General features: G+C 38.4%; 2 protein-coding genes across 3 annotated transcripts; both read left to right on the plus strand.

Annotated features, from left to right (window-relative positions):
• Window positions 1-93: 93 nt before the first annotated feature.
• ipo9 (importin 9) lies at window positions 94-10,828 on the plus strand. Of its 2 annotated transcripts, none has more exons than XM_079858131.1 (24): window positions 94-343; window positions 2,409-2,470; window positions 2,580-2,666; window positions 2,750-2,951; window positions 3,049-3,137; window positions 3,226-3,312; window positions 3,682-3,801; window positions 3,882-3,982; window positions 4,117-4,175; window positions 4,266-4,417; window positions 4,494-4,592; window positions 4,672-4,778; window positions 4,852-4,991; window positions 5,085-5,247; window positions 6,174-6,400; window positions 6,503-6,651; window positions 6,734-6,862; window positions 6,958-7,233; window positions 8,198-8,364; window positions 8,451-8,584; window positions 8,662-8,781; window positions 8,883-8,996; window positions 9,269-9,345; window positions 9,468-10,828. In XM_079858131.1, the coding sequence occupies exons 1-24, from the start codon at window positions 178-180 to the stop codon at window positions 9,576-9,578; spliced, it is 3,138 nt and encodes a 1,045-aa protein (XP_079714257.1). In that variant the 5' UTR covers window positions 94-177; the 3' UTR covers window positions 9,579-10,828. The 2 variants fall into 2 exon arrangements, with proteins under 2 accessions (XP_079714257.1, XP_079714256.1); XM_079858130.1 differs by having other exon boundaries at window positions 95-343; window positions 5,088-5,247.
• Window positions 10,829-11,657: 829 nt separating this feature from the next.
• shisa4 (shisa family member 4) lies at window positions 11,658-19,206 on the plus strand. The gene is made up of 5 exons (XM_079857605.1): window positions 11,658-12,150; window positions 13,152-13,329; window positions 14,575-14,711; window positions 15,393-15,581; window positions 16,204-19,206. The coding sequence occupies exons 1-5, from the start codon at window positions 12,093-12,095 to the stop codon at window positions 16,242-16,244; spliced, it is 603 nt and encodes a 200-aa protein (XP_079713731.1). The 5' UTR covers window positions 11,658-12,092; the 3' UTR covers window positions 16,245-19,206.
• Window positions 19,207-19,240: the final 34 nt, after the last annotated feature.

The raw sequence follows: 19,240 nt of genomic DNA on the forward strand, positions 1-19,240 counted from the left end.
TGTTCAACCTCCATTCCTGTGGATGGAGCCATTATGGTCATGATAGCGCCAATGATTCGCGAATGGCAACATTTCGTCGTTTAATAGTCCCTCCCTAAACGTGCATTGGCGCGCTGTGCATCCTTCCGTCGGGTCCCCGGTCATCTCTCCGTGAGCCTCAGCAAAACTGGCAAAAATATGGCGGGTATGAGCGCCTCGGGTCCCGGCCCGGTTTCGACTCTCGACCAGGTGGATAAAGGACTGAAGGAGACTCTTATAGACGCGCTGAACGCCATTCTGTCGCCGGTGCAAGAAGTGCGTGCTGCGGCTGAGGAGCGTATTAAAGTGTTGGAAGTGACGGAGGGTAAGAACTGACGGGAGATGCTGCCACAACATGCATGACACCATGTGAAGTCCATATTTTCACACACTGGCATTCCTGAACACACGCCTTTTCATTTTAAACGAACGTTTGCTAATTTTATGATGTGTCTTGAACGTGTTCATCCATGTAACGTTACGCGCGCTGAATTTGCTAACATGTTGGATTGAATTGAAGAGGCAAAAGCATGTGCAGCCAACATGTTCCCGCATTTATAGTTAATGCTTGTAGAGAGACATGTGAAAAGATTGCATGTGTGGGGTTCGGTTCTGTCCGCCTATATTTAGTCAGTTTCACTTTTAAACTCACATGACGGTTATTTCGTTTGGTAAATACGCGTTATGTTTGTGAGAATATCTGTTAAGATTCTAAGTTCACTACTAAGAAATCAACATTCTGCCATATACTCAAGCTCATGTTGTTCCAAACCTGTTTGTCTTATTTATGTGGGTGTTAGAGACTGACATCCTTCGTAACCATTAACTTTAATTGCATACTTTTTTCATACAGTAAAAGTGAGTGGTGATTGATGTTTATGTTCCGCGGGAGAATAAAAATCTCCTCAGAACAGTAAATTATAGTTTTTGGGTGAACTAGTTAGCCGTTTAAGTTTCCTAATGCTAAGTTTTTTTTTATTATTATTTTTACATACTACTTTCTTATTTCATAGTTTTATTTATTTCCTCCTGTGAATGAAATACATCACTTCCTCATCATATGGTCACTTGAGGTTTGGTTTCTCTTCTAGTGTCTCTATAGTACAGTTAACTTAGCTCTGAATCATCAAGGTTACATCACCCTTCTTCTTTTTTTCTTCAAAATTTTTTGGGGGCTGGGTGTGAGTCAGTAGCATTGACCCAAATGTACGAGTTTAAGAAGTAATGCTTGAAAACCTGGTATGAATTGACCACTAATCTGAATATTAGTGAGGATGTGACCCCCTCATTGTATGGTGGTTATGACCCATTCACTCATTTTGATTCAGTTTCAAAGCCAGAGACAAACCAGGGCTCAAAAATGCCAGATAATTGTTTTAAACAAAAGTTTGATTATTCCATTATATTCTCTTTTAAGCCTATTAAACTACTCACTATTCATTTTCTTACTGCGTCTGGCAAATGGTATTCTAGCAGAGCTCTTAATGTTGAAATTTGTTATCTTCTGCATACTAGCTACTTGATTTTGATTGGATTTTATCAAATTTTTACAGCCATAATTACTCATATTGAGATTTTATTTTTAATTTTTTTGCAGTTTAAAAGTTTGAGGTCAGTAATATTTTTAAAGTGTTTTTTAAAAAGGAAACTCACCAAGGCTACATTTTTTGATGAAAAATACAGTGGAAAATATTGTATATTATTATAATTAGGCCTACTCCAGTCTTCAGTGTCACATGACCCTACAGAAATCACTCTAATATGCTGATTTGGTGCTCAAGAAACATTTCTTATCAATTTTGAAAACAGTTGTGTAGCTTAATATTTTTGTGGAAATCGTGATATTTTTTATGGATTCTTTGATCATTCGAAAGTTCTAAAGAACAGCATTTATTTGAAATGGAAATCTTTTGTAACATAAAAGTTTTTTCATGTCACTTTTGACGAATCCTTGCTGAATACAAGTATTTGTGTCTTTAATGAAAATTGTCTTTTGAATGGCAAGGTGTTTTTTTTGTTTTTTGTTTTTTAGAAAGAAAAAAAATCTTCCCACATAAAGTTTGCCCTTGAAAATTAGTCACTGGCTGTGGCCTCTCTCAGGCCACTGCTGTGTGTTGGGTGTCAGCAGTAACATTGTCTCTTGGCCACCAGCCTCTCATTGAGTTAAATCCATGGATGATAAAAGATATAGCAGTGCTGTGTTGCTGTGAATGAAGCGTACATTAGACATGTGTCTTTGATTGTACTTACTTTGCTTCTAATGCATTTTTGGGCCCAACTTGCTAACTTGTCGGTTCTTTGTACTTGTGAACTACACTTATATTCATTTTCTTTTGGTAGTTTTTGGCTCCCTGTGGAAATGACATAATATTTTTGCACCTGTTTTGTAGAGTTTGGAGTTCACCTTGCAGAGCTCACTGTCGACCCACATGGAGCACTTGCTATACGCCAAGTAAGACTTAGTTGACATCTAGATATTTTCAGCATAAATCAATGGAAAAACAAGTATTTGATTGTTATGGTTACATTTGCTTAATTTCTTTTCTATGTATCTGTTGTAGTTGGCCTCTGTCATTCTGAAGCAGTATGTTGAGACCCATTGGTGCGCCCAGTCAGAGAAATATAGACCCCCAGAGACAACTGAATGGGTTAGAGACGCGTATTTATGTCTGGATGTTTTAGAGTATTGGAGATGTGGCATTATGTTAATTTGCTTCCCATTTCTGTTCAGGCCAAAGCTGCGATCCGTGAGCTGCTTCCGGGTGGTTTGCGGGAGGCCATCAGTAAGGTGCGCTCCAGCGTGGCCTACGCCGTGTCGGCTATTGCACACTGGGACTGGCCTGAAGCTTGGCCCGGGCTCTTCAAGCTCCTCATGGACATGCTGGCCAGTGGGGATGTTAACGCTGTACACGGCGCCATGAGGGTCCTCACTGGTAATGACTCCAACCATCTATGACTCTTTCTTACAGTCACATCAAGTGACATGTTTTTGTGCTGTTATTAAGCAACATATCATTATGTGTTTCATAGAATTTACACGAGAGGTGACGGATGTGCAGATGCCTGATGTTGCACCTGTCATTTTGCCTCAAATGTACAAGATTTTTACCATGGCAGAGGTATTATGTTCAGCTTAAAAACACGGTACAGTCCATGCTTTTGAGACAATCATGTGTAAACACTTGTGTTCTGTACTTACTGTTGCAGGTTTACAGTATTCGCACACGATCCAGATCAGTTGAGATCTTTACCACGTGCGCCAATCTCATCTGTGCGATTGATGAAGTAGCAAAGGTAAGCTCATAGACAAACGGGTATCGCTTTACAATAAGGTTCAGTTTAATAACTTTGGTAATGCAGTTGCTACCAATCCGCTTAGTTAGAACAATACTTTTATAGCATTTATTAATCTTGGTTAATGTTAATTTCTACATATCACTACCATACAAAAGTTTGGGATCAGTAAGATTTTTTTTAATTATTATAATTTTTTCCTAACTAATTCAGCTTTGCCATCACAGGAATAAATTACATTTCAATTACAATAAAATTACAAGTTACAATAAAATATATTAAAATAGAAGTTCAGCTGATTAACATTTGTTAGAGTATTACCGTTAAACATATTAAGTAGTTAACTGAAATCGTTGTTTTTGATTCTAGGGTGCTGCCAATACTCTGATCTTCCCGGTGGTGCAGCAGTTCACAGAGGCCTTCATACAGGCTCTGCAGATCCCAGACGGACCCACTTCAGATAGTGGCCTGAAAATGGAAGTGCTCAAGGTGACTAGCTGTTCCATCATGCAGAAAAATGCTTTTTTCCCCTCATGATGTAATTGTAATTATGTGTTATGTCTTCATAGGCAGTGACGGCTCTCGTGAAGAACTTCCCCAAACCTATGGTGTCCTCCATGCAACAGATTCTACCTATTGTGTGGAACACGTTGACAGAGAGCGCCTCCTTATATCCAGTCATTGACAGCTTTTACCACTTGTTTAACCTATTGCAATTAATATCTTAGACACATCCGATGTTTTTATTGGTACCACAGTCATTTCAATAACAGATTCAAGTACTTTTCTTAACCAGTCATGTACTTATGTGAGAACTGAGGTCAACTACACAGAAGAAGTGGATGATCCAGTTGACTCTGATGGTATGTGGCACTAGATTTTGTAATTGATCGTCATTATTTAGATTGGTTTAGTAAGCACTGAGCTCTGTTAATTCATTGTCAATGTCACAGGTGAGGTCCTTGGCTTTGAGAACCTCGTCTTCAGCATCTTTGAGTTTGTCCACACGCTGCTGGAAAACAAGAAGTTCAAGAGCACAGTGAAGAAAGCTCTACCAGAGCTTATATATTACATCATCCTCTACATGCAGATCACGGAGGATCAGGTTTGTGGGCGGTGTGAGTGTGTGTCTTAAGTCTTTCTTTATAGCTTTTATCTTCACGTTCTCATCTGTCTCACAGATCAAGGTATGGACTGCCAATCCGCAGCAGTTTGTTGAGGATGAGGATGATGATACGTTCTCTTATTCGGTCCGGATATCAGCACAGGATCTGTTGCTGGTGAGAGCACAGAGAGCTTCTTTGTGGGTGTTTGATTATTTTCCCTCCTTTATATCTAATGTATCCTCTCGTCCATCAGGCTGTGGCTGCCGAGTTTCAGAATGAGAGCGCTGCTGCTTTAGCGGCGGCTGCAACACGGCACCTCCAAGAGGCAGAGCAAGCCAAGAACGCTGGCAGTGAACACTGGTAAAAACTGTCACAACCAAGCTTTGTCTTTCAGTGGGTTGCTTTACATCAATATCTCTCCATGGATTTGCAGGTGGAAGGTGCATGAGGCTTGCATGCTGTCCCTGGGTTCGGTCAAGACCATCATCACAGAGAATGTAAAGAACGGTCGTGTGCAGTTTGACATGCATGGATTCCTCGCCAATGTCATCCTTGCTGACCTCAATTTACCAGGTAACCTTCTTGTGCATTTTAATTTTGATCTTACGTCTGTATATGGCCTGAGTGTAATGACAGGATCTGATCTGCATGTTATTCAATTCCCAGCAGCCTCTCCATTCCTGTTGGGTCGGGCCTTATGGGCAGCCAGTCGCTTCACTGCAGCGATGTCCCCAGAGCTCATTCAGCAGTTCCTACAGGCCACTGTGAGTGGTTTACATGAGAGCCAGCCACCCTCTGTTCGGATCTCAGCTGTGAGAGCTATCTGGGGGTAAGACTTTTATTTCCAGTTTCTCATGTGTAGGGTTTAATAATTTGCACACATCTGTATGCTGTTCCATTATTTAATTTTTATTAGAACAGAGAATGGTTGAATGCTTACCATAGCAAAAGAACCACAAAGATAAAGGCTTTTTTTTTTTTTGTATTTATTCTTTAGGAGCTAATAAAGACTTGCTTGGGTTGCTTCTAAGCAGGAAGCTTAATCGGTTCTACACACTGAGCATTTTAGGGATGAAAACCTGAAAAATGTCTTGGTGATGAATAAATATATGTGGTTTAAACTGAATTACACAATTGAATTATTTCAAATAATTGCCAATGTGTTTGAAAATTCAATAATTCTCCAGTGTTTTTGTCATTTACACTACAGTTGTAAAAGTTTGGAGTCCGTAAGGTGTGTGTTTTTTTTGTTTTGTTTTTCGTTGAAAGGTTTAATGTGAAATGAATTGATACTTTTATTTAACTAGGATGCATTAAATTGATTTAAAGTGACAGTAACAACATTTTAGAATGTTACAAAAGATTTCTATTTCAAATGCTGTTCTTTTGAACTTTCAACTCGTCAGACAATCCTGAAAAATTATCATGGTTTCCACACAAATATTAAGCAGTACAACTGTTGAACATTGATTTTAAAAACAATTATCAGGATATTAAAATGATTTCTGAAGGATCATGTGACACTGAAGACTGGAGTAATGACTGCTGAAAATTCAGCTTTGCATCACAGGAACCAATTACATTTTAAAATATATTAAACAGTTTTTCACTATATTACAATTTTTACTGTATTTTTGATCAAATAAATGCAGCCTTGGTGAGCATAAGAGACTTCAAATGTATTAAATATTACAGACCCTAAACCTTTGAACTGTCGTGTATTTTTTACATGATCTCTCTTTATGTGTTTCATAGGTATTGTGATCAACTCAAGCTGTCGGAGAGTACCCACGTCCTGCAGCCGTTCCTGCCCAGTGTCTTGGAAGGGCTGGTGCAGCTCGCGGCTCAATTCAGCTCTGAAGTTCTCACTTTAGTCATGGAAACCCTTTGTATTGTGTGCACTGTGGATCCGGCTTTCACCACGAGTGCTGAGAATAAGATCTGCCCGCTCACTATTGCCATATTCCTTAAGTACAGTAATGGTAAGATCATTTTATAATTATTTAATTTTATGATCAACATCCAGTATCATTTGCCTTGTAGATTAGATTACTTGGGGCTTGTTTCTTTTCTCTTTCTGTTAGATCCAGTTGTTGCATCTTTAGCGCAGGACATCTTCAAGGAGCTTGCCCAGATTGAAGCCTGCCAAGGACCCATGCAAATGCGCCTCATTCCTACTCTCGCTAGCATTATGCAGGCACCGCCTGATAAAATCCCATCTGGCCTTTGTGCTGTAAGATAAACTTCTCATTTTTGTTCTACCTCCATTTATGAACTGTTTTCTGTAAGTAATACATATTTTTCTGTTCTTGCAGACATCCATAGATATCCTAACTACAGTTGTTCGTAACACTAAGCCCCCTCTGTCAGACATGCTTGTGTGCCAAGCTTTTCCTGCGGTGGCCCAGTGCACCCTCCGCACAGATGACAACACCACAATGCAGGTAGCATCAGTTTCCTAAAAACAAAAATCTGTTATATCTTTTCAGAGTCCTCATGTCAGTTGTTATCTAACTCGCATCATTGCTGATTTTCCCAGAATGGTGGTGAATGCTTGAGGGCCTATGTGTCCGTGGCGCTGGAGCAGATTGCCCAGTGGCAAGATGAGCAAGGCCACAGTGGCCTGTGGTATGTCATGCAGGTTGTCAGTCAGCTCCTGGACCCTCGCACGTCTGAGTTCACCGCTGCTTTTGTAGGTCGTCTGGTGTCCACTCTCATTGCCCGGGCTGGCACTCAGTTGGCTGACCAGCTGGACCAAATACTGCGTGCTATTCTCAGCAAGATGCAGCAGGCCGAGACCCTCAGTGTGATGCAGGTACGGCTGGATCATGAATAGAATTTTGGCCCAGGTGCAGTACCCCAGTGTCGATACTAAACTGATACCATTAGTGTTTTCAAACTTGGGCCTGGGGGCCATGGAAAATTTGAGAGAACAAAAAATATTAGGGCTGTCAACCTTAATTTGTTGACTTTAAATGTCAATAAATATGTTTAACAGTCGTTTTAACACCATTCATGACATTCAGTCATTGTTTATCAACACCAGATCTAAATTTATTATTATTAATTTGTATTTTATATATTCATTTTTAAGTGTTTTGTAGCATCTTATTTAATTTATGAAAGACGGCGCCCATCATATTTGGAGGTCATTGTTGTCAAGTTTGGAATAACCCTGTAATTGTCAAGAAATAACCCGTTTTCATCGTCATGGAAAACCTGGAAGTATCAGGGAATTTTAAAATTGTGTTTTCCAGGACTGAAAAAGTAATGAAATGTAAAATCATGGAAATTTCTAAAATATTTAATCAGCTATTAAGCCATAAATGTTTAAATCAGCTATTAAGCCATAAATGTTTAAATCAGCAAATTGTTCTATTGATTCAGTTCTTTTCAATTAATTGGTCAAAACCGTTTGCAAAATGGTCCGAATATTCATAAATGAATCAGCATGGAACAAAAATGGGTAAATCCTACCCTTTATTTGTAGAACATTCATTAGAACATTCAGTTCCTTGAAAGGAAAGAAACCAAAATAATACAGTAAATGTTTGGTACCATGGTGCTGGGATACTGCTGAACCCGAATGCAGGTGTTGCATGATGTAGCAAAGGTACAGAAATAGCACCCACTTAATAAACTGCAATTTTACTTTTCAGCAAGTTATAGATGTCTGCTTGTTTTTGCGTATTGAACATTCATTTTCTTGCATGACAGATAATTCTGAAGCTGGCTGCTCAAATGAAGTGTGAAATATGTCCTCTTTATTCATTTGTCAGTCCCTGATCATGGTTTTCGCCCACCTGGTCCATATCCAGTTGGAGCCCCTTCTGGAATTCCTATGCAGTCTTCCAGGTCCCACAGGGAAACCTGCCCTAGAGTTTGTCATGGCTGAGTGGATGAGTCGCCAACATCTGTTCTATGGCCAGTATGAAGGCAAAGTCAGGTGAGGGTTTCCAATCTCGTCTTCAGTGTGTTTGAAGTAATTGTACAGCTCACATTGAAATAACACTGTAATCACTCTGTCCACAGTGCTGTCGCCTTGTGTAAACTCCTCCAGCACGGTTTTAATACAAATGACAAACGCCTCCAAGATATAGTCGTCAAAGGAGATGAAATTTTTAATCCAGACGAGGGAATTTGTACACGTTCTAAATCGGCCAAGAGTAAGTAGATGGCCTCTTAAACTGCCAAATTAATAATTGTTATTGCCTCAGATATCTGATCGATCTGCTCCTCTCAGACCCACAGCGGTGGACCAACATTCCTTTGCTGGTAAAGATCTTTAAACTCATCGTCAATGAACTGTCTTCTGTGGTGGAGGCTAATGCAAATAGAGCAAATCCAGCAGATTGGAGCCAAGGTATTTATGTGGTTGGTTTAAATATTTACCCCTAGTATTAGTTTTAATTGATTTGAATTTGAATTGTGGGCATCTTAGGTTTTGTAATTCTTGCTTTGCAGAGTCTGCTGGAATGTGGGATGATCTGGCGGAGGAAGAGGATGATGATGATGATGAGGAAGATGAAGGACTAGCTGGACAGCTTCTTTCTGATCTCATTGCCTCCAACAAATACGGTAAAAATTCATGACCAACATAGGCTTAAATGAGCAGTTTTCCATTCTAATATTACATGTATGTATGTATTTTATTGAATGTAATTTTTCCATTAAACGTTGTTTTTATTTCAATCATCAAAAACATTTTCAATAGTTTTAGTTAACAATAATAACCCTGCTGCACATCTTTAGCAATGCAATGCAAAAACAAGTAAACCAGTGAAGTGCACAATGCTTTCTATATTCTACAAATAAGCCATTTTATAACAGTTATTGTAATTTCCCCATAGACGATGATTATTATGAGGATGATGATGACGAAGATCCAGATGCTCTGAAGGATCCCATATATCAAATTGACCTTCAGGTGAGTCATTTTGTGATTCAAAACACAGTATTTCTGTAACACAGTGTAGACTTCATATCTTCCTCTCTTATTAGTATGCTGTTAAATGATTCTAGTGTTTCTCTCCACGTCTTTCTCCACAGGCTTATCTGACAGATTTCCTAACCCAGTTTGCTCAGCAGCCTTGCTATAGCATGTTTTCAAGCCACTTGAATGAAGTAGAGAGAAGAGCCTTGCAGTCCATTGGTATATGACCTGTATCCCCGCCCAACATCGACTCCTTGTCCTTTGTTTCCGTCTTTACCACTCGGTCATCTTTTCTTCAAACTTGAACATTTGAGTGGCCTCGGATTGCCTTTCGGACGACGCTCTTGATCCACAACCCAAAAGAGGATTAGAGTAAAGGTTTACGTGCCTCTCCCTGTATTTTCTTAAGGGAAGGAATGGACTAGGATTGATTCCTGTGGATGTTAAAAGTGAAGGGCGTGAGGAGCAGCTTCTTGGCGTCCCAGACAGGACTGTGTGGTTGCATTTGTATCGGATGTCAAAACACTACTGTGCTTTGATAGACCTATCTGGTATGATGAATGAATTTTTTGCAAAGGGACTGGTAACGGTATAGGAACAATTTAAAAGTATCAATTGTCCATTTGTACCTTCTCACTTTACTAAATTATGGATGGTTACAAAATCTTTCTGTAGAGGAAGGAAAAAGACTTCTGGCAGATGATTAATTAATCTTTGAAAAAAGTTGGAACTGTTGGCGGCCTTATTAAAATATTCCACGTCGTTTGTCATTACGTGGTCTCATGAGCATGGTCTTTATGGCTACACAGTGTTGGGTGAGCATGAAGAATTATATGGTGTTACAATGGTGATCTTACAGTCTTATTAGCAACACTGTCTCCACTTGAGTATGAGAAAAATTTCAAAATAAAAGGCCTGTTATGGTCTAATTTTAAGTGTATTTAGTTTCAAAAAGTTTTTGAAGATTTAGACATCTGTATGACACTATTTTATTTTTTTACCGTTAAAAAAATAAATGTATCTATATTCACTCTTAAAGATATATTGCTAACACTTTACAATTAGGTCTTATTTGTTAACATTAGTTAATGCATTAGCTAAAGTGAACTGACAATGAGCAATATATTTAAAGCATTTATTTGTTAATGTCAGTAGAAATATTGTTCATGTTAGTTCACAGTGCATTTACTAATGTCAACAAAAATCAAGTTGTATTACCAAATGTAAAAATTAGCATGAAGATTAATAAATGCTGTAGAAGTATTGTTCATTGTTAGTTCATGTTAACAAATCAAACCTTATTGTTATTGATTATTTTGTATATATCGGTTATTGTTATTTGCCGGATGCAAAACATTTTTGTAACTGTACATTATCGTTAGGATAATGGTTGTTCATTTGGTTATAAACTTGCAAATGTCTTATATAGCTTATTCCATTACAAAGCATTGTTTTGTTAAAAACAAATCTAAACTGTCATGACGTAAAGGCCAAGTATCCCATACTCGGAATTTGTCCTCTGCATTTAACCCATCCAAGTTAGTGCACACACATTAGGTGCAGTGAGTTGTGAACACACACACACACACACACACACACCCAGAGCAGTGGCATCTGGCATCGGTTTTGTTTATAAAAAATGTTAACTCAGAAAGTATGGAGTTTATCATAGGCCACAAAATTTTTTTACAAAATTATTAAATAATAAAGTTATAATTAGCATGTTTTTTTTTTTAGTACAGCTACCACCGTAGTGGCACTCTTTACTTGACATTAATTTACATATTTTAAGATTTTAGATTTATTTTTATTTACTACTTTGTATATAACTTAATTTGTAACTGATCATTATGAAAATAATACATCACATTCAGAGTTTATATGTATACACTGCCGTTCAAATGTTTGGGATCGGTAAAAAAAAAAAAAGTTTTTAAAAGAAGTCTCATATGCTCACCAAGGCTGCATTTAAAAAAAAAAGTAATATTGTGAAATATTACAATTTTAAATAACAGTTTTCTATTTTAAAATGTAATTTATTTCTGTGATGGCAAAGCTGAATTTTTAGCATCATTACTCCTGTCTTTGTCACACGATCCTTCAGAAATCATTCAATTCAATTCAATCATACAATTTTCAATCAAATAATTCATCAAATGATTGATGACACATCAGCCAGTGTTATTATAGGAAATAAATAGAAACATTTGCTAAATTAGTTGTTATAGTATATATACATTGCATTATATGTAACAACATTACACTTATTTTCAGAAACGACATAGCGTAGTCTGTACATATAGGCTAATGTGAATGAATGTATTTATCTCCAGAAGTGTGAACTGCTAGAGGAGCCCACGATCTCCATTTTCCCCTCATGGAATTTCGCGCGTCTGGTGCACTACAACAATTACACACAGCAACGGATAATCTCCGGAATAATTATCTTCCTTTTCCCGTCTTAGTTTGAATACAACACTTCATCCCGGGGAAATGAACGTCCTTTAATTTATTTCATCTATGAGGAGGCTGGTGGTACTGGCCGTTTGGCGTCGGGCGTGTGGCGTCACGGGCGGTGTGTCATTCCACACAGATCGCATGTTGATCACGAAGCCGCTTGATTCAGAGCTTCGCTTTCTGCGAGACGTGGCAAATAGTATCATTTGAAGGTTTCCTTCTTTTCAAAGGATGCAAATGTAACCATTTTTGTCTGGTATATCGGATAGTGTTCTGGAAGCAGGATGTCCTTCTACGCCGTCATTATACCGGTCCTCTATATTATTTTCTCGGCTTGGCAGGGTAAGACGATATTGTAGTTTCTTCATAGGCCTCATTGCTGCAAATATTTACTTGTAGCCTACATGTTTTTTTGTTATTAGGTATTATTTGAGTAATATAATGCTTATTGCTGAAGACGATGTCATGTATAGCTTTTATATAATGCAACTTACATACAAGTAACATTGCTGCTACAATGTTAATTCTATAGCAACAGCTCTCAAACCCCTTAGATTTGCAAGTTCACATGAGGCTGCATTTGTTTTCTTCTGTATTTTGTGTAGGTAGGTCATCCACTGCAGAACCAGTAACTGAAAGCTAATCCAAGTTGAGACCTTGAAGCAAGTGGTTAACTGACCTACATTTAAAATACTGCTACTGAATATGAAAACAAAGATGCAATTTCTGTAATAAATAAATCAAATTAAAAATATATATATTTTAAGATTTATTGTAAGATTACATCTTGTAAAATTAATGTAAGAAATTACTTTCTTTAGTAATTATTTGGTTAGTTGAGTGAGCATCTTAGGAGTTAACTAATCATGAATTAGCCTAATGTGCTTATTGTGCTTTATTAATATTTAATTACAAAATAGGCTATTATCATGAATATTTAGTGTATTATGTAGTAGGCTAGTGGACAAAAAGTGATGTCCGGTCTAGGAAAATTGACATCTTCACCGTTTAAAAAAGTTGTAGAAAATTTTGTAAACACGTTGTGTACTCAATGACGCATGCCAAATTATGTGGACACTTTTAGGCCAGGCTGTCATACAAAGAAATGATGAACTAAAACAAGAAAGAACCAACAAAATGCTCATAACTGATTATGTTGTTCTAAAAGTAGCCTGTGCTTTTTTCCTGTGCATAGTAAAATAAAACCTATATTTTTAAAACCTAAAATATTTATATAGCCTATATGTTATTGTATATTAAGTGTAACCACCTTCAATTTTTTCCCATTATTTTGTAGTGTTTTGCTATATTTATTAACACTATTTTTGTATTATTACTTTCAGTGAGTGCAGATGAGGACTGCTTGTGGTATGTGGACAAAAATGGCACTTGGCACAATGGCTTTGACTGCCCACTCATAACGTTCTGCTGTGGGAACTGTCACCGCCGTTACTGCTGCCTGGATGGCTTCAAGATGATCACAGAGGCGGGACAGAAGCGCTGCATGCTGTTCCATCTCAGGTACATTTTTCAAGATTCTAGATTATTGACCACTTGACCTCTAGGGTTAAGTAGTAATGGTGTCCCAGACATCGTTTTGTTTATACTGTTTCTTTTTGGATCTAGTCAAATTCAGTGGTTGATGGCTGACCCTCCAAAATTCCATCCCATTCACTTCCATTGGTATGGGACACTAACCAAGATTTTTACAACATTGCTACAAATGCTGTTGATTGAGCTTAACTTTGAATATGGAATATTCCTGTAGGTTTTCTATCTTCTGCACAAAAATAAACATTTTGTTGCAGTACTGCATCCATATTCTTGCACTAAAACACACATCCACCTGTATAAATCGCGTTTATTTTGAATGGTCCTTGTCTTTACGATGCCAATTGTTTCATACTACACAAGGTTTAAATGCTTTAAATTATTATACATGTGTTTACAACTTAACAATTATGTTATTGTCCATTGTTGTAATATTGTTTTACTTTTTTCAATTTAAAATAATAGGCTTCTGACAGTGATTGCATTCATTCGAAATATTTTTTTAAAGTGCATGTCCAGTAATGTACTGGTGAAATCAGGCATTATGAGAACTCGCAAGTACTCACTCCATTCGCCTCATACTTTATATTAAGGTTTACACACAGTAGTTTAATAATATCATTACATATCGCGGCCAGAACACGAAAATATAAACAAGGCTGTTCATGCAGCCGCATCTTTCTCATAGAGTTTCAAAGCAGAATGACAATAGACAAGTGTACGTCATGAATTAATATTATGGGGAGATCTGTCCGCAGAAGCAAGCCATGATGAATAGCTGATTTGTACGGAGGCATCTGATGACCAAGCTAAACTGGAATTTGTGAATGTTTTTAGCCCGGAGCAATCTGTGTTTACAATGCACAACCTCTCAAGATGGTCACAGTTTGGTTCGCTTTAAAAGGGTCTAAGATCGGTTGGAGTGTTCCCATATGGGCCAGTGAATCACGCTCAGATCCCTGAAAAGGACCAAGTGTGTAGCCTCGAGAGGCTCATTAATTTCACATTAGGCCACCAAATAAAACTAATTTGATTTTAAGGAAAGCTGAGCAAAAGTATGACTCTTATAAAAGAAATGCTGTTCTTAATGGTGAAGCTGCTAATTGCTAGACCTAAAGGCCTAACTATTTTCTATGAGTTGCTCCCAGAGAAGTCAGATTATTCCAAATTTATGTTTAATAACACCAGTGAAGTTTTCTGTCCTGCCTCTTTCAGCCCTTCCACTATAGCTGGCATTGCTTCATCGATCCTGCTCTTTGTGGCTGCTATAGCAACTATGGTCTGTTGCTTTATGTGTTCCTGTTGTTACCTTTACCAGCGCCGCCAGCAACGTGGCAGAACTCCTTATGAAGGTAAACACAATCACTTCTTTCTCTTCGCAGTCCATCCTGAATTTACTACAGAGCAATCAATTCTGACAATACTGTGTTTTTCAACTCACTCAGGGTATGTTTTTGTATCGAAGAGAGTTTGAGTCTTAAATCATTCTCCTTGCACAGTCTGTGTCTATATTTGTGTATGGTAGTAAGTGCTAAATCCCCACTTTTACAAAGGTACATTGTCAAGAACGTCAGTAATGTAGCCCGATTTGCTAAGGCAGCAAACTCTGCATGCAACCTATCATGTGCACACTGCTTGTGTGGATGCAGTCAGTTTTGACCGCAAAAGATGAGGTAATTTTATTGGATGTCATGTATTTGACCTTTTATGGCATTTTGCCTGTTAGAAATACATGCTCGGTTTTAATGTTATTTTAAGGTGGAGTAGAATTAAATGAACAGCAAAACTCAGCATTTTGTTCACGTACTCCCTCTGTCACCTCACTACCCCCAGGGGTACGTTTACCCCAGTTTGGGAACCACTGTGGTATTGCGTTGCGTTCTTCATTAGTTCTATGTATTTAACCACCGGCTTCTTATTGGAATACTCTTATTACTTCTGAATAAATTTGCCATGGCTAATTTTCAGAATGCTTGAACTGATTCTTATGAAGAATAAAAATCATTGTTTACTAACATTAGTCTCAATTGCAGCCCAGCACATTCCAATGGCCAGCTATCCTGTGGAGCATATGTACGACGCTTATGGTAAACCCATTGGACATCCTGATTATCCTGGATTTCCAATGGCACCGCAGTATCCAGGTGTCCCTCACCAATATCCTATGATGCACCATGGTCCTTATCCTCCTAATCCTCCTGATGCAGGATACAGTCAAGCAGGTATTCACATGGCCTCTGTCAGAGATCGCATACCAAGCTCTTAAAGTCACCATGAAATCAAAACTGACAATTATTTTTTCAAGGAATATTGCAGTATTTATACTAAATCATTTATCCATGTACATCATTTTTATTTTTTAACTCATGTGCCCTCATTAACTTTTATTAAAGTAACGTCTGTACTTTGCAACTACATCTCTTCTCTGATGACGAACCAAAATGATCCAATCAATTCCTGATTGACAAAATCAAGTCCCACCCTACATTTTTTTCTTGTTGGAGAAGCCCTTTCACATGGATATACAAGGGAAGAAAAAAAATGTTGGTTCTCCAAAGAACCTTTGAGTGAAATGTTTCTTAAAATAACCTCTTCACATAAAGTTTTGCTTCATGTAAAGAACATTTTAACAAGAATGAAATGTTTTCCCCTTTAATGGACCTTTTGTCCAATCCAATGGAAAGGTTCCATGGATGTTAAAGGTTCTTCATGGAACCATTGATGCCAATAAAGAACCTTTTCTTTTTAAGAGAGTGCAGTGGAAATAAAAACACCACATTTGTATATAATAGCACACAGAATCAGAAAGCTTTTCACTGAACTGTGTTATTGTTGTGTTTTCAGCTCCTCCACCATACTCCCCTCCCCAATACCCAGGGCACTGAAAGAGCTGGAGTCCCTCAGCGAGAAGAAGATAACCCACACAATGGGTGATGAAGAGGGCCCATGCTTGTTTGGAATCCCTTGTATGAGAAGCGGTTTAAAAAAAATATTTATGTTATTTATTTCTTGATTAGTTTGTGGAGTGAAGCATGAACTGACTTCGGAATCGCCTCATGCCGTCGGAGTGTTTTCTTGTTTGATGTACAGCTTTCACGTTTCACTAATCAACAAGACTCTTCCCACTTAAATCCAGCAACTCTGTGAACTAAAAGACTGCTTTAAACTTGCCATTAACATTTTGTTCAAACTCTCTGAAATGGACCGTTAAATATGACTGTCCTGCAGAAGAGACTGGCTGACAGTTCTGACTTATCCAGGATATCACTCTCTGGTCCGCCAAATAAGAAGCAGCGTGTGACATTTGCACTTTATTCTGCAATAGACATGCTTAGCTGTCTCTCCCTGCTTGTTTGTTCAAAATGTATTTATTTTACCGCTAATCTGAGCATGTCATGTGCATCAACACCAAATCATGCTGTACGCTTTTCATGTCTTAGGTGTCTTATAGACAGTTAACATGCGGACATGAGACATAGATGTCTTATAGACAGTTAACATGCAGTATGTAAATAAGAAAGAACTTACATTAAGAAAGAATTTCATGTCTCATACCATCCTCACAACCAGCCAAAACTTCATTCTGCGCATTTGTAGTCCGTCAACTGTTGTTAGATCTGGCTTGAGGTTGAGCGGTAATGTTAACGGCATGTCTTAGAATTGCATGTCTTTTATTGTATCTTCCTTCCCAGGCTAGCTGTCAAGGAAATCACAGCAATGTTTGCATTCAGTTAGTTTAGTTCAGTCTGTTTTTACTTGTTTCAAAAAGGTTTTTGTAAAACATTTCACATTCATTTATGTTGTTTTGTTACATTCTCACAGCGAAGGTACGTTTAAGTCCCTTTAAGGCAAGTCATTTCACTCTGCGATTATTTTCGTAACGCCCACATGCAGCTATTTCCAGCCATGTACAGCTCCTATTTACTTGAATGGGGAAATGGTGAAATCTGTTTGCCGAAATTACTTTCATTAAGTTCACGCCAAAAATAAATGAATAAATAAATACACATTTTCACACCCTTTCCCATTGGCTCTTTTAACTGTAAAGGGGCTGTCAAATTTACCGTTGTTCAGCTAATTTGAATGGAAATCCACACAATTATGAATTTTGTCGCATTGTGCGAATGTGCCACATTGACCAACAGTCAATGTTTAAAGGTGACTTTTGTTTGAGCTGTGCTTCATACATCGCTACATTATTAACAATAGATAATGGAACTTTTTTGCTCGTGAAATTCTGCTAATGCGACTGCACCATAAGCCGGGACTTCCATTGACGCCATATTGAGTGTTTTTTCCCCCATTTATATTAGCACGAGTGGATGTCTCTGCCTTAATTACTTTAAAAGTTCATCATAAGTTAAACTTTTCAAGGGTAAATTATAATGTAAATTAAAAGAATTAGACATCTCATTAAAAGAATCAATTGTCAGGTACATTTGAGGTGCAATTTGTATTTGTTTTCTGCTACCTCCTCATCTCACATCTGTAAGATTAGTATTGATGCTTAGTCCACTGTTTAAATAACGTGTTAGTTATTTAAAATAATGTATATTTAACAGTGTTGTTTTTGTTATATACAGCTTATGCTACTGTATTTGTCACTCTGGAATGTGAAGTACAAATAAGAAAAGGAACTATAAAGAGAAATTTTTACAACATGTAATATTAACTGGCATTTTACTTGGGGGGCGAGGCAATTAATAGGCTACTAGTGTTTGAATTTGCACTAATCATCCTATAAGAGAGGTCTAATTGAACAGACTGGACAAGGAATATTGCATAATTCTCTTTTTACAATAAAAACAGACTTGACTTTGCTGTCTCCAATCATGCTGTGCCTGAAATCAATGAGTAACCATATCAACAGATGTAAATAAACACTGCTGCGATTAGATCCTACTCTTTTAGACAGCACCAGAGCCCACTGTAGTCCCAGAGCCACAGAGAGCCAAGTCTGAACAGGTGCATGAGCCGGCAATAACATCCCTCATGGAGATTACCCCTGAATGGAGATTAGGCTTGGGCTTTCAGCTCTCCAGCTCTGCACTGGTGTGTGGATCTACCTGAAGCCTCAAAGCCCCGGACTCCACCTCATCCTGTCGACCCATCGGCTCCACCTTGGCTCCACGCTAGCTCAGCTCCACTGTGACCCCTCCTCATCACCCTAGTTGTGGCACAGACTTCCGGTCTCTTCCTTCCCTTCGGCTCCACCGTTGTGTTCACTCACTCCGGCTCTGCCGCGGTCTGCCGAAGTCCCTCGGCCCTCCAGTCCATCGGTGTCGCCCTGGGTTTTCATCTCCTCGGCTGTGCCTGTGTCTTTACTACCCTCATCTCCACCTCACTCAGTTGTGCTCCTGGCTACACCCTGGCTCGTCCCTCTTTCATTTCCACCGTGGGCCTGCATCCTGATGGCTCTGTTTGGAGTCACTCCCTGGCTTCTCCCACCGTCACACCCTCCCTAACTCCTCCCCTGTCATCTCCTCCCTGGCTCATCCCTCATCACTGGAGGTCCCTTCTGCCTACTCCTCGTCCTCCTTCCTCCTCTGTTGGACTTTGTTTTTTAAGTTTGAGTTGTTTTTCATTGTGTCCTGTTCTGTTTCCTTTGTTTGCATTTGTTTCCATGGTTATTCATTGTTTGATTAATGCACCAAACCTATTTCTCGTTTCTTTCATTGATTTAAGTTAGTTAGTATATATTGAGCCTGTTTTCAGTTAATATTTGTACCGCTCTTATCTGTATACAATGGTTATGTTCGTGTTCTTTAGATCCGCGAGATCCAGATCATTTTGAGTTTGTAATAAACACTGCTGCTATTAAATCCTGCCCTTTTGTTTCTCTGCTGCAACCATTGGTGACAGATTTGTGGTCTTGGCTTCA

This window comes from Squalius cephalus (genome assembly GCF_949319135.1).
Source record: "Squalius cephalus genome assembly, chromosome: 22".
NCBI classification, from domain to species: Eukaryota; Metazoa; Chordata; class Actinopteri; order Cypriniformes; family Leuciscidae; genus Squalius; species Squalius cephalus.